Consider the following 15,923-nt stretch of genomic DNA (forward strand, 5'->3'; position numbering starts at 1 on the left):
TATATTAACACTAAAGATCAATTAGCCGATATCTTTACCAAGCCACTTGATGAACAATCTTTTACCAAACTTAGGCATGAGCTCAATATTCTTGATTCTAGAAATTTCTTTTGCTAACTTGCACACATAGCTCATTTATATACCTTTGATCATATCTCTTTCATATGCTATGACTAATGTGTTTTTCAAGTGTATTTCAAACCAAGTCATAGGTGTATTGAAAGGAAATTGGAGTCTTCGGCGAAGACAAAGGCTTCCACTCCGTAACTTATCCTTCGCCATCGCTCCAAGAAAAGGACCTTGTCTTTGGGAGAGAGTAAGAGCCCAAAGCAAAAGGACCGGACTTCGTCTTTGGTATAATCTTAACTCATTTAATTATGACCAAAGGGGAAGATAGTACTTAATGGGCTCTAATGATTCCGTTTTTGGCGATTCATGCCAAAGGGGGAGAAAAGTATGAACCCAAAGCAAAAGGACCGCACCACCATCAATTTCAAAAACTTAGTTTTTTCAAAGAGTATTTTCAATTGGTATTCTACCATGTTCAAGAAGGGGGCGAAGTAGTATTTCAAAAATGATATATATCAAAACCCTCTTGAACACTAAGAGGTGAATCTCATTTAGGGGGAGTTTTGTTTAGTCAAAGGAAAAGCATTTGAAACAGGGGGAGAAAATTTCAAATCTTGAAAATGCTTTGCAAACTCTTATTCATTTACCTTTGACTATTTGCAAAAGATCTTTAAAATGGATTTACAAAAGAATTTGCAAAAACAAAACATGTGGTGCAAAAGTGGTCCAAAATGTTAAAAATGAAAGAAACAATCCATGCATATCTTGTAAGTATGTTTATTGGCTCAATTCCAAGCAACCTTTACACTTACATTATGCAAACTAGTTCAATTATGCACTTCTATATTTGCTTTGGTTTGTGTTGGCATCAATCACCAAAAAGGGGGAGATTGAAAGGGAATTAGGCTTACACCTAGTTCCTATATAATTTTGGTGGTTGAATTGCCCAACACAAATCTTTGGACTAACTAGTTTGCCCAAGTGTATAGACTATACAGGTGTAAAAGGTTCACACTCAGCCAATAAAAAGACCAAGTTTTGGATTCAACAAAGGAGCAAAGGGGCAACCGAAGGCACCCCTGGTCTGGCGCACCGGACTGTCTGGTGCGCCACCGGACATGTCCGGTGCACCAGGGGGACTCAGACTCAAACTCGCCACCTTCGGGAATTTCCAGAGGCGACTCGGCTATAATTCACCGGACTGTCCGGTGTACACCGGACAGTGTCCGGTGCGCCAAGGGAGGTCGGCCTCAGGAACTCGCCAGCTTCGGGAAACTCCAACGGCTAGTCCGCTATAATTCACCGGACTGTCCGGTGTGCACCGGACTGTCCGGTGCGACTCCGGAGCAACGGTCTTCTCCGCGCCAACGGCTCTCTGCCGCGCATTAAATGCGCGCTCTGCGCGCACAGAAGTCAGGCGCGCCCATACTGGCACACCGGACAAGGTACAGTAGCTGTCCGGTGTGCACCGGACACCCAGGCGGGCCCACAAGTCAGAAGCTCCAACGGCTAGAATCCAACGGCAGTGATGACGTGGCAGGGGGCACCGGACTGTCCGGTGTGCACCGGACTGTCCGGTGCGCCATCGAACAGACAAGTTCCCAACGGCCACATTTGGTGGTTGGGGCTATAAATACCCCAACCACCCCACCATTCATTGCATCCAAGTTTTCCACTTCCCAACTACTACAAGAGCTCTAGCATTTAATTCTAGACACACCAAAGAGATCAAATCCTCTCCAATTCCACACAAAGCCCTAGTGACTAGTAAGAGCGATTTGTCGTGTTCATTTGAGCTCTTGCGCTTGGATTGCTTTCTCTCTTTCATTCTTTCTTGTGATCAATACTCACTTGTAACCAAGGCAAGAGACACCAATTGTGTGGTGGTCCTTGCGGGGAGGTTTTGCTCCCGGTTGATTTGAGAAGAGAAAGCTCACTCGGTCCGAGGGACCGTTTGAGAGAGGGAAAGGGTTGAAAGAGACCCGGCCTTTGTGGCCTCCTCAACGGGGAGTAGGTTTGCAAGAACCGAACCTCGGTAAAACAAATCTCCGTGTCTCACTTGCTCATTCGCTTGGGATATGTTTTGCACCCTCTCTTGCGGACTCGTTTCTTATTACTAACGCTAACCCCGGCTTGTAGTTGTGTTTATATTTGTAATTTCAGTTTCGCCCTGTTCACCCCCCCTCTAGGCGACTATCATTGATCAAATGGAGCGGGTTGATTTGATCCGCTAGCTCCTCCGCTGTTTAGAAGACCGTCCACAAAAGAAGCGACCGCATCTTCAGAGTCCTCATTTCCCGGAGTTAGCAAGTTTCCTGGAGGGACCTACAACATTCAAAAAATGTGTTAGTAGTTAAATTCTTGTTATGCAACGTCAAAAGAAAAAGTCAAGTAATATAACCTGAGATGCAGGTGTGGGCCAACTAAATTGTGCATTCAAATACGACCTAAATCTTCGATTTGTTCTTGTTTTTTGTTTCTCCTTGTCGTTTCCTTTTTTTAAAAAAAACCCACCAAATAAAAGCGCCATTTGGTCATGAGTGACATGATAAGATTAAGATATTAGTGTGTACCAACAAGGAACCTTTTCCAACCATCCTACGAGTCGGATTAGATACACGAATGACCCAAATGGTGACACCTGTTTGGCTCCTGCGCTCCGACAACTTTCTATCGATATTCACATGGTATATATAGGGGAAGCCTTTATGCATAAACTAACAAAGTTTGCAAAAAAAAATTGAAAAAAAAAATCATTCTTGTCGGTGACGGCCGAGCCAAAGTCCTCCTGATGTCCGTTCCTAATGTCGCTATTCAAATGCGAATGCCAATGTGGACACCGTTAGATCATTAATGGGTCTAATCCACAGCGGCCCTCAACAGCAAGACTTCCCAGTGGGCAGTGGTAAGTGGGCTGGTCACTCGGCCCATACAAATAGCTTCGTCAATCTCAGGCTCAGCTCAGCCACACTCTTTGCGTCTTCGGTCATTGGAATTTGGAATGACCCCATCCATGGCGGCTCAACCGAAATTACATTTCCAGACATCGAATTTGAGGAATACATACAGACGCTGCAAAATGGTACCAGCCACAAACAAACAAACAAACAAAAGCAAAGCAAAGCAAAGCAGGCAATTCAGATGATGATGGCAGACAAATCATGCATCAAGAGGTCACCCCACCCATTATTCTTCCCTGCGATGGCAGGATGCCAAAAAAAGAGAAAACTTGCCAAGAAATTCAGTACAGACTGACTGATTGATTGATTCCTAAGATATGCACAGCAGCAGCAGCATGCATGCATGCCATATCCAACCGCTCTTAGTTCAGCCTTCCATTTCTTGGGTTAATCTTGAACCCCCGCCAGTTTCAGCAGGGCTCGCTCAGTCACAAGACTAGAGATGGCAACGGGTACAAACCCGCCGGGTTTTGCTATCCCAAACCCGTACCCATGAAAAATATTTACACCCATTAAAAAACCCGTACCCGTGACGGGTTTGAAATTTTGCCCAAACCCGTACCCATCGGGTTAGCGGGTACCCACGGGTTACCCGCGGGTTTTATCTCCAATATACTTATTCTTTCTATAATCAATAGGTATCGTAATGATTAATGAGATCATGGTCCAAAATTTATGTAATGAACAACGAGTTCATGATTTGGTATAAAAATATTAGTAGAGAGAATTAAATACAAATAATAAGTTGTATAATCAAGTTACCTTGCACTAAGTTATACATCCACCACATATATAACGCTAGTAATAACTATAATAGCAAGCAAGCAACACTCTCACCAACTACTTATACATTCACTATTTGATAAAAAATAGGAAGTAAATAGGTAGATAACAAGTTTGTTGTTCGTTTATAAAATAAAATGACAATATACACTAGGTTTGGTCGGGTTTAAAAAACCCACGGGTTCACGGGTTTGGGTACTATAGGAACAAACCCGTACCCATGAACCCGTCGGGTTTACATTTATGCCCATTAACAAACCCATGGGTATGAAAATTGACCCAAACCCGTACCCTAATGGGGTAAAAACCCATCGGGTTTCGGGTTTCGGGTACCCATTGCCATCTCTACACAAGACCCCAGCGAAAATCTGAGGGCATTACATAGCAGCAGCAGCATGCAGTGTTAGAAAGTTAGGCATTTTTAGTTTTAATTTAATCCAGAAAAACAGTACGATATATGTGATGACATGTATGCATATCTCTGCGGTCGGTGATTTCGGAGGCCTGCTCTCCCACTCTCTCTGTGCTCGCAGAAGATGGGACGGGATTGTGTTGTTTGCAATTCGCGTGAGATAATTCGCGTCACTGGAAGAGCCCTCCCTCTCTATTCTTATAGGCGGTCAGAAGGAGGGAGAAGAACAACGGACAGAAACGGTCGCGCATTAGAACTGGAAACTGACGACAGTAACTGACGTCCGTTACTAGCCATAAGACAGGAAACGGACGGTTATCATGACGGTCATCACTCCAGGCAAAATGCGCAACCGTTTGAAAGGAATATTCGGACCAAGGTCCGATCTACCACGAGCCACGAGCCACGAGCCCGGCCCGGCCCGGCCGGCGGCGGCGGCGCGCGCGCTCGTGTGCGTGTGGCAGTCCTTCATCCTTTTCTCAACTTCTCAATAGATGCACCAATGGTCCACCTATTTAAGTTGATTGATTTGTCCTTTGAACTTCCAATATGGTACTAAATAATTAGTACACCATAGCATTAAAGTGAGCCATTAGCATTGACTATTATTGAATATTAATTTGGGTCAAGCCCACATTAATCCAACAATCCCCACCAAATGCTAAGTCACACAAAAAAGCTCTCATCATCTCAAACGTTTGATATACTGGTGTTTCGATGGAGACTGTTAAGTTGAACATCCACCTAGAACTTAGACTACACTTGACCACAACTGCACAATGGACTAGGCCTTGAATTGGCAGTTTTGCGTGGAATGAGTTTCATCTAAACTCTTTACCAGTACTAGATTGCTGAACGCATCCCCTCTGGTTGGAGCATATAAGTCAAACTCCATAGCCTTTCATGGGTATCTAGAAACCACCCAGATCTCATAAACTGTGACTAGCAGTTAACCCATATAGGTATGTTCCTCTAAAGATGTTCTGTAGGACAACATCTTTGCTTCACAAAGCCACTTGGAACATATTAAGGTGTAAACACCAACCTACCTTACAGTAAGGAAAGATATGCATCTGAAATGAGCCTTATTAAGGGTCTTTCCTCTCAGTCTACCACTAGCTTGTTTCACCATTCTAATTCACGGGATCTCCGATCACATAGAACAGGTTACCACTATGATAAACTTTAGGTGGGTCTCATGCCCATCTCACTTGATGCACTATCTATCACACTACGTGATAGCCCCTTAGTAAATTGATCTGCCAGATTTTTAGACGTATGGACATAATCCAACGCTATTACTCCGGAGTTTCTCAATTTCCTGACAGATTTCAAACGCCTCTTTATGTCCCTTGTCGACTTCATATTATCCTTAGAACTGTTTATCTTAATTATCATAGTCTGATTATCACAGTTCATGGAAATAGCCGGCACAGGTTTTTCAACCACCGGTAAATCCATAAGGAGTTCACGAAGCCACTCAGCCTCAACTGAAGCGGTATCTAATGCTGTGAGTTCTGCTTCCATAGTCGACCTCGTTAAGATGGTCTGCTTGCAAGACTTCCATGAAACAGCACCACCTCCAAGTGAAAACACATATCCACTTGTGGCATATATCTCATCAGCATCAGATATCCAGTTTGCATCACAATAACCCTCCAGAACTGTTGGGTACCCGGTATAATGGATGCCTAAACTCATAGTACCCTTTAGATAGCGTAAAACTCTCTCAAGAGCACGCCAGTGATCATCTCCCGGATTTGAAACAAATCGACTAAGTTTGCTCACAGCAAATGAGATGTCAGGCCTCGTAGCGCTAGCTAAATACATGAGTGAACCAATTATTTGGGAATATCTCAATTGATCCCTAGCTATCCTTCGATTTTTCTTTAATAGCTTACTAGGATCATAAGGCGTTGGAGCAGGTTCACATTCGCTAAAACCAAAGCGACTCAAAACCTTTTCCACATAATGGGATTGCACAAGTGTGATCCCACCAATGCCTTCTCTCAGTAGCTTAATGTTAAGAATAACATCAGCTTCTCCCAAATCTTTCATTTCAAAATTATTAGACAGAAAGTCTTTTGTCTCTTTAATCACATCAAGACTCGTCCCCAAGATTAGAATGTCATCAACATATAGGCATAAAATTACTCCCTCGCCCCCACCATACCGATAGTATACACACTTGTCTGCTTCGTTCACAACAAAACCGGCAGATGTCAAAGTTTTATCGAACTTTTCATGCCATTGCTTAGGTGCTTGTTTTAGGCCATATAAGGATTTCAATAATTTACACACCATGCCTTCTTGACCGTTTGCTACAAACCCAGCTGGCTGCTCCATGTAAATTTCCTCATCTAGCTCTCCATTTAGGAATGCTGTCTTAACATCCATTTGATGGACGAGTAGACCATGAGAGGCAGCCAAAGAAAGTAGCACACGAATTGTGGTCAATCGAGCCACAGGTGAATAAGTATCAAAGAAATCCTCACCTTCCTTCTGTGAATAGCCTTTAATTACAAGCCTCGCCTTGTACCTTTCAATAGTACCATCAGGCCTAAGTTTTTTCTTGAACACCCATTTACTTCCAATGGGCTTACACCCATAAGGACGCTCAACTACCTCCCAAGTTGCATTAGACATAATAGAATCCATCTCACTCCTTATTGCTTCCTTCCAAAAGTCAGCATCAGGAGAGGAATATGCCTCTTCAATGGTACTTGGTGTGTCATCCACAAGATATACAATGTAATCATCACCAAAGGACTTTGCAATCCTTGGTCTCTTACTCTTTCGAGTTGATACATTGTCATTTTCCACATGATTATGTATATGGGATTCCTCAGTGTGTTCTACCGGAATAAAATGCTCATGGGGTATCGTTGGTTCATCATTAGACGTATCATGTGTAGCTTTCATGGGAAATTCGTCCTCAAAAAACGTAGCATCTCTGGACTCCATAATTGTACCAACCAACATGTCCGGTACTCCAGAGTTTATAATTAAAAACCTATATCCAATGTTGTGGAAAGCATACCCAAGGAAAACACAATCAACAGTTTTCGGTCCTAATTTGCGCTTCTTGTTAATTGGCACATTCACTTTAGCCAAACAACCCCAGGTGCGCAAATAGGAGATATTTAATTTCTTCTTTTCCCATTCCTCGAATGGTGTGATTTCTTTGTTCTTTGTGGGAACTTTATTCAGGACATGACACGCCGTCAAGATCGCCTCACCCCACCATTCCTTAGATAGCCCTGAAGTCTCTAACATGGCGTTAACCAAATCAGTTAGAGTACGGTTCTTTCTTTCAGCAACCCCATTGGATTGTGGTGAGTATGGCGGTGTCCTCTCATGAATAATACCATGTTCCACACAAAAATCAGAAAAATCACCCGAAAAATATTCTCCACCACGATCAGACCTTAACCGTTTAATTTTCCTCTCGAGTTGATTTTCAACTTCAGCTTTGTAGGTCTTAAAATAATGCAAAGCTTCATCTTTTGATTTTAAGAGATACACATAACAAAATCTAGTAGAGTCATCGATAAAAGTAATAAAATATCGCTTGCCTCCTTTAGTCAATATTCCGTTCATCTCACATAAATCGGAATGTATTAAGTCTAGTGGTGCCAAATTCCTCGCCTCCGCAGCCTTGTGAGGCTTGCGAGGTTGCTTAGATTGCACGCACACCTGGCACTTAGAACCTTTGACTAAATCAAATTTCGGGATTAAATTTAAATCTGCTAACCGCGAGACACAACCAAAATTGATATGACAAAGTCGTGAATGCCAAATATACGACTCATTCGAAACAACATTGTTCACAGACTTATTACACGCATCATGCAAAGATAAGCGGAACAAGCCTCCGCTGTCATAGCCTTTTCCAACAAACGTTCCATACTTAGACAGTATACATTTATTAGACTCAAAGACAATTTTGTAGCCATCTCGACACAATTGAGAGCCACTAACTAGATTCTTTTTGATGGAGGGGACATGCTGCACGTTCTTCAATAGCACCGTCTTTCCCGAAGTAAACTTCAGAATGACTGTACCAACACCAAGAACACGCGCATGTGATCCGTTCCCCATCAGCAAGGCTCTAGTCCCTTTGCACTGATAAGAAGAAAATAAAGAAATATCAGCACACACATGAATATTAGCACCGGTATCAGCCCACCACTCAGGGGATTGACACACTGAAAGAACAGTAGGTAAAAGATTACCATACCCCGATGTTCCTTCTGCAGTCTCGCTAACAACCATGTTTACTGTTTTCTTCTCTTGAGCTGGTTTTTTCTCTTGCTTAAATTTGCGGTCTGGACAAGCGCTTGCCCAATGATCAGTACTCCCGCAAACAAAGCAACCAGCTCCTTTGTTCTTCTTTTTGAACGAGGCTGCCTGCTTGGGCTTCGTGGCATTCTGTTGCTTGTTCTTCTTTTTATTATTATGTGATGCATTGGAGTTCTTCTTTTGTACCATATTGGCACTAGAAGTCTCAACTCCTTTTCCACGAGTGTCTTTTGCTCTCGCCCTCTCCTCAACATCAAGAGAACCAATAAGCTCAGCCACGCTAAACTCTTGTCTCTTATGTTTTAGAGTGGTAGCAAAGTCCGTCCAAGAAGGTGGCAGTTTAGCGATAATACCGCCGGCCACGAACTTGTCAGGCAAGACACATGGGAATTGTTCGAGTTCTTTAGCCAGTGCCTGTATTTCATGAGCCTGTTCAACTACAGGACGGTTTTCCACCATCTTATAGTCAAATAGCTGATCCATGATGTACAGCTCGCTACCAGCATTAGAAACACCAAACTTCTCATCTAATGCATCACATAACTCTTTTGCAGATGTGCACGTTAGATAAGAATCAACATACTTGTTGGCAAGAGCGCCAATCACGGCGCCTCGAAACAGGTTATCGGCAACGTCGAACATTCTCTCCTGTTCAGGAGTGAACTGTTCGGGTTTCCCCTGTGCGGCGTGATAGCAGTTCATTGCGGTCAACCACAGTATCATCTTACTATGCCATCTCTTGTAAAACGTCCCATCAAAAGGTTCACTTGGTTTTAACGCAGCATCAAAACCACTAACAGAAAATGCCTAATATCAGATTTTTGGATTGTTAGAAAGTTAGGCATTTTTAGTTTTAATTTAATCCAGAAAAACAGTACGATATATGTGATGACATGTATGTGTATCTCTGCGGTCGGTGATTTCGGAGGCCTGCTCTCCCACTCTCTCTGTGCTCGCAGAAGATGGGACGGGAATGTGTTGTTTGCAATTCGCGTGAGATAATTCGCGTCACTGGAAGAGCCCTCGCTCTCTATTCTTATAGGCGGTCAGAAGGAGGGAGAAGAACAACGGACAGAAACGGTCGCGCATTAGAACTGGAAACTGACGACAGTAACTGACGTCCGTTACTAGCCATAAGACAGGAAACGGACGGTTATCATGACGGTCATCACTCCAGGCAAAATGCGCAACCGTTTGAAAGGAATATTCGGACCAAGGTCCGAGCCACGAGCCACGGCCGGCGGCGGCGTGTGCGTGTGGCAGTCCTTCATCCTTTTCTCAACTTCTCAATAGATGCACCAATGGTCCACCTATTTAAGTTGATTGATTTGTCCTTTGAACTTCCAATATGGTACTAAATAATTAGTACACCATAGCATTAAAGTGGGCCATTAGCATTGACTATTATTGAATATTAATTTGGGCCAAGCCCACATTAATCCAACATGCAGATCATCAAAACGCACCACCACCCATGGTCACAGTACACACCTGAACCTATCCCAGCAGCTTCAACCGAAGCGCAGCAACATCACCGCACTCTGCAAGCCGGGACAACAGGCGTGCACTTGGGGTTGGGGATGGCCCTGAAGTGGACGACGCTGTTGCCGGTCAGCCTGCGGCGGCCTCTGCAGTCAGGAAGGCCGGAGGACGCGTCGCTGCCGCCGCCGCCGCCCTGCTGCAACGGCGCGAGGGTCTCGACGACGTCGCTCATGAGCGGCCTGGCCTTGGGGTTCTGGCTCAGGCAGTAGAACGCGAGGCTGCAGGACTTGTGAGCGGCTCTGGCCGAGTACTGCCCCTCCAGCCTCGGGTCGATGATCTGGAGGAGCCTCCTCTTGTCGTTGAGCTTCGGGAGCGCCCAGTCCACCAGGCTCTGCTCCCTGCTGGGCCGCGACTTGTCGATCGACTTGCGCCCCGTCAGGAGCTCCAGCAGGACCACGCCGAAGCTGTACACGTCACTCCGAGCAGTCAAGTGACCTGCAAATTCGGTGTCATTAGGTGTATAAATGTGATATCAGATCATGCATTAAGAATAACACTTCTTTTTTTTTTGCTGGCTATAAACTTCGCTATGAAGTTACATTCGAATACTGAAAGACACATGAAATGGTAAAGATATGTGATCTCAGCCCATGGAGTAGAGACAATAGTTTTAAAAGTCTGGAAATTTAACATGGAGTTCATATCCGAACAGTTAGATGACGCCATCATCTAAGAAACCCAAATACCAAGCATATACAAACAACGAGGAGAGGAAAGTACCGGTCATCACATATTCAGGGGCAGCATAACCGTAGGTTCCCATCACCCGTGTCGACACATGCGTCTGATCACCTTCAGGGCCATCTTTTGCGAGGCCAAAGTCAGACAGTTTGGCAGTATAATCCTGCGGGTGATGGGAAACAGGAAGATAAATATGTCAAACATATGTGCATTCCCATTGGATGGTATCGATAGAACTGAAAAGGGAGAAGAAAGTGATTGGCACTCAACGGAGTCCAGCAGAATGTTTGATGTCTTGAAATCTCTGTAGATGACGGGCCTTTGAGCGTTGTGGAGGCAAGCGAGCCCTTTAGCGGCTCCCAGCGCGATTGACATCCTAGTACCCCAGGGCAATGGCGTAGCTGTCTCTGAGAACATGAAACAGTGCGCTGGGGATTATGAATGAGTCGAGGAAAATTGTGCACTGGCATTAACATATCATACATACATACATGCTAGCATCGGAAAGCATTCCAGTTATTTTGCCTTTTTCTTCAAATGTAGTTAGTAACAGCTATAGTAGTCAATAATTAGCAGCATCAGAAAAATCAACAGAAGTAGAAGAAATTGACATGAAGGTGTTGTAAAATAGATCATTTCTTATATATTCCAAGTCATAAGGTCATTTGGGAAGTTGCCTAAAAAGTCCATACAGAACACAGAAAATGCCAGCTAGGTACCACTTGTAATCAAGCAAAATCAACAATTTACCAAGCAAGCAATCCAGGTTTTTTTTACAACATGTCCTGACGCGTTTTTTCATTAAGAGGGTAATCATCCAAGTTTTTGAGCCACAAGCAAGTTCGATGCTTAGTGGTTGTTTTGAAAATCGTATTTAAAAATTCCAAAGATGGTGAATCAGTTGTTGGCAGGCAAATAAAACATGCCCAACCCATACCAACAACAGTTATTATGAAAATGAAAAGTGTAACTCTATCATCCACATTTTTATCAGCTCAAGGTGTTGTGTTTGTGATCAGGCATTCGGGAAAACAGAAGACATTAAGTAAAAAAGTGGCAGCACTGAACTCGGTGATGATGTCATTCACACTCTGACAAACAGCATAACAGGAGCAGAAGGTTTACTTCGGAATAAGTGGTTTTCTAGACTTCCTCGAAACATGAACTCGTAGACAAGCAGCCGATGGTCATCTTCGCAGCAATATCCGATCAACTTCACCAAATTTGGATGCCTCAACTGCCCCAGGCAGTTAACCTCGGTCTGACATAAACACAAAAGATGGATAAAACATTTTTTACATTGTTTTGAGCAAAGAACAATACTGGCACAATAATTTTGTAGGCTAGCAATAAGCATGATAACTATCAAACCATGTGCAAAAATAACTCAATGGCATTTTACAGGCAGCTACATACAATTGCTTAACCTTTCGAATATAAATTCACATTTTCTCATGGATTTCCATCTTCACGCCTCAAGTTTCTTTTCTCGGTAATGTTCATTATTCCGGTCATGCAAGTAAGCTACCATATTTTAAATTTTTCAAGCATGACAAATAAAATATGTTATTTGTCAACAACAGCATGACTCAAGGACTGCACATGTCTGTAAACGAGCATGAACTCATTATTGATAACCTTATCAGCTTGTCTATTTCCCATGTCATGGTCAACAAAACACTGCAACAAAGTAGTGAGAACTAATCCAGACAGCCATGGAGAAACAAAAATGATTGCATGGAATCCCCAATATGTGTATTTTATTTGCCGGCATGCTTGTTAGCATTATGGACCTAATGATATCTACATGTATCCATGTCAATGTGCCATGCATAGTGTACAAGTACACCATGTTAGTAGACAATTTCTCATGTTTCCATGCATATAATGAAAAGGTACTGATCAAGTGAGCATGAAAATTACTGAACAACGTTTCCACTCACAAGCCATTCTCTGTGCCCTTGATGTCCATCTTTGTTGAGCACCTTGACTGCAACAGGCAGTGACTTCAGCCCAACCCTGACATTTTCATCTATGTAACCCTTGTAAACGGTCCCAAATCCTCCTTCGCCAAGAACATAATCAACACGGAAGCTCTTTGTGATTGTCTCTAGCTCAAACAATGTGAAGGCAATCACATCGTTGTATATGGAAATGTTCTTGGCATCTTCAACTTTCCTAGGTGTGGAAGGGTCACTTATATCTGATGACATGCAGGTGTGCTTCCTATCTGCATTGGCGTTCTTGGAAGGCTGTTGTAACAAGTGGAGTTGCTGAACTGAGAGAATGAGAAGGGCATGTAAATTGGAAGTCCTCAGCACACACAAAAAAGAAAATATTAAGTTTAACTATTGCCCAGCACGTTACAGAACTGAATTAAGGACATACTAAGAATTCGTCTATGTAGAATTATATAAGCATATAGTATGAGTCCTAGAACTATACCATGTTTGGTTACAGCGACTAAATAGATTCTCAACACACTAGATGCAGTATACAAAGACAAATACCTCTGGCCTTGTTTGTTGTGTACGGCGTCAATGGAAAAAGTGAGAGCAACAAGTGGAAAAGGTGCTCTTTAATCCCTTTTAGCACCTTTTTGAGGGAACTAAAGCCAAGCCAATTAGTCCCTCTAACCAAACGGAACCTAAGAAAATTTGTATACCTCAAGGGTTCACGTATGTAGCATTCTAAGCATTTACTCATGATGAGATACAAAGTCCTATTTGGAAATTATTATAAAAGTAAAATAAGAAGTGGAAATGAATGAGTTGCCAACTGCTAGCATCCATTAAATGACCTTTCCCCCTAAAATAAGTACTTCTGAGTAGAAAGCAGGAAATAAATAAAGAAGAGATACACATGCACAAATTGATTACAGCAAGGGTAAAGAGGTCAGGGGACCAGATCTACTGCACAGTTGCATGTTAAACTAGAAAACCTCAAATTGCTTTAAAAAATGCAAGTAGCAACCAGTAGAACAGACTATGTTTATTCAACTTGGAGGATCGTGATTTTTTTATCCGTGCGAAATTGGAAGTCAATACTGGCGAGGAGGGCACAGAAATTGAAGCACGCTTGCCGTTAGATTTTCTCAGTGCACACAATCGAGTAGGCTTCGGGGGTGCAAGAATCAAGAAGATAAGGAAGCATAGAAGAGATCACAACCTGGAACTGGAACTGGGGCAAGACGAATCAAACAAGTTTTGAACTGACGAACAAATAACATGAGCAAACGAGGATAAATAGAACTGAAGTCCTAGGACCGGATTCATCTCAAGGATGGGAACGAACCATATAAAATTCATCAACCCCCTCCCCCCTTACTGAAGTATTAAAATCAAACATTTGGAGCGAAAATTGGCATGTGAGTTCAATCAAAAACCATCTTTTCCGTAATAACATGAGACACAGCCTGCCCGAGAATCGCAACCAAATCGTCACAACACTGATTGATCCAAAAGCCGCCACAACAGAAAGAGGGAGCATTTATGGCAAACCGCGGCGAGACAAGAACCAAGAGCCCAGGACCAGAGAAACAATCCACCAAGATCAAAATTTGATGGAGTTCGAAGCGCCGCAGCTGAGATCCAAACAAGCAGCGACAAGAGAGGGGGAGCCCGCGAGAAACCCACCACGGGCAGATGGATACCTTGCGCGTGCGCAGCGACGACGGCATTCTCCTCCCGTGTGCCGCAGTTGCCCATCTCCTCCTCCTCCCTGTGGCTCGGTTGCTCGGGTTCTTCCTCCTACTTGTGCCGGGGGTTGCCCAGCCTCTCATTCTTGGTAGGTCGCTTCATGCCATCCCGCCTCTTACTTCCTTCGACTCCGATACGAGACGAGATTGACGGCGGCTAGAGCTGCGGGCTGGGCGTTTCCTCCATGATGGACGGACAGGACAGCTGGACAGGGGAGCCAAGAGCCAGAGCAAAGCTGTGTGCAGCTCTCCCTTCCCTTCCCTTCCTGTGTGCACCAGCAACGCCTCAACCGTTAGCGGGAGCAGCAGCCGAGCTTGTGACTGCGGATGAATTGCGAGTGTAGTGTGTGTGACAGGGAGCGAGTGAGGGTCAGAGAGTGTTTCAATGGTGGAGAAAAGGAACGGTAGGGGAGAGGGGTGGTGGATCCCTTAAAAAGTGCAGTGCTCCCATTTCACTACACGGCAGCTGCCTTCAAGAAGAAGACACTCGATATTGGATATGAAATTCAGCAGACTATTTTATATCTATCCAAAATTTTATATTTTAGACAGTTCATTGAATGTTTACGACGGGGTGTGACCTTTATATTTCTTGTTCACTGGATTGGAAATTTACATGGCTGGACAGAGGACGTACCGCGGGAAAATTAGAGAAGGATAAAAGTTAGCACCTACCACATGTGAAAAAAATCAAAATGAGAATATGCCATTGATCAACTAAATCTTTTGGTATCCAGGAACACATTAAGGATTAGCAAAAAATGATTCAGTGAATCATTTTACTATTGCCCTAGTTTAGCATCATGCATTCTCTCTCTTCCCCTTGGCTTCAACTTCAAGTTGTTTCAAGGCTCATATAGTTCACCCTTTAAAATCTGATTTTGCTTTGAAAAATAAGAATATGAACCAAAGAGATCCAATTTCTCTGTTACTACTTGAAAAGGCAACATTTTATACTACAAATTTTAAAACAACTTAGAGTCTACCTTTACTGCTTATCAAGTTTAATATATTAATAAAGAGACACAATAAATGCAAACTAAAATAATTTTTAAAAATTAAGTATTATAATAAAAACAAATATATATTTTTAATAGAAATAAATTAAAAATAAAATTGTAAAATTTATTTATTAATTCAATGTATTAATCAAGAGATAGATAAATAAAAAATAAAATGGGATTAAAACTAATTAAATGTTAGAATAAATTTAATAAAAAATTATAGCAAGTGGAGTCTAGTTTTATTTGTAAAAATATCAGGAACATAAATGTAATCTTTTTCAATTAGATATATTGATTAAGATATATAGTTAAACAAAGTGCATATGAACAATGGGCAACTTAAAACAACTTTTCCATAGCATGCAACTCATAATAACTTTTTCACATCCTATAGTTGAACTAAACACACTCTGATATTCTCCTACTGATGATATGTATGTTTCACTATTATAGTTCATATTTCTTTGTGCTCA

General features: G+C 42.7%; 1 protein-coding gene across 1 annotated transcript; it reads right to left on the reverse strand.

Annotated features, from left to right (window-relative positions):
* Window positions 1-9,865: 9,865 nt before the first annotated feature.
* On the reverse strand, window positions 9,866-14,935 carry LOC100283338 (serine/threonine-protein kinase NAK). The gene is made up of 6 exons (NM_001156239.2): window positions 14,402-14,935; window positions 12,693-13,027; window positions 11,875-12,010; window positions 11,020-11,156; window positions 10,789-10,912; window positions 9,866-10,503 (listed from the first exon to the last, which is right to left on the reverse strand). The coding sequence occupies exons 1-6, from the start codon at window positions 14,454-14,456 to the stop codon at window positions 10,058-10,060; spliced, it is 1,233 nt and encodes a 410-aa protein (NP_001149711.1). The 5' UTR covers window positions 14,457-14,935; the 3' UTR covers window positions 9,866-10,057.
* Between the last annotated feature and the right edge of the window lie 988 nt (window positions 14,936-15,923).

This window comes from Zea mays, chromosome 4 (assembly GCF_902167145.1).
Source record: "Zea mays cultivar B73 chromosome 4, Zm-B73-REFERENCE-NAM-5.0, whole genome shotgun sequence".
Taxonomy (NCBI): domain Eukaryota; kingdom Viridiplantae; phylum Streptophyta; class Magnoliopsida; order Poales; family Poaceae; genus Zea; species Zea mays.

Excerpts from the sequence above, each read along its gene's own strand:
- LOC100283338 (NM_001156239.2), bottom strand. The coding sequence starts at position 14,456 with ATGGGCAACTGCGGCACACGGGAGGAGAATGCCGTCGTCGCTGCGCAC. Across the intron at positions 13,028-14,401 it reads CGTCGCTGCGCACGCGCAAG|TTCAGCAACTCCACTTGTTA; the intron begins GTATCCATCTGC and ends TCATTCTCTCAG. Across the intron at positions 10,504-10,788 it reads CCCTGAATATGTGATGACCG|GTCACTTGACTGCTCGGAGT; the intron begins GTACTTTCCTCT and ends CCGAATTTGCAG.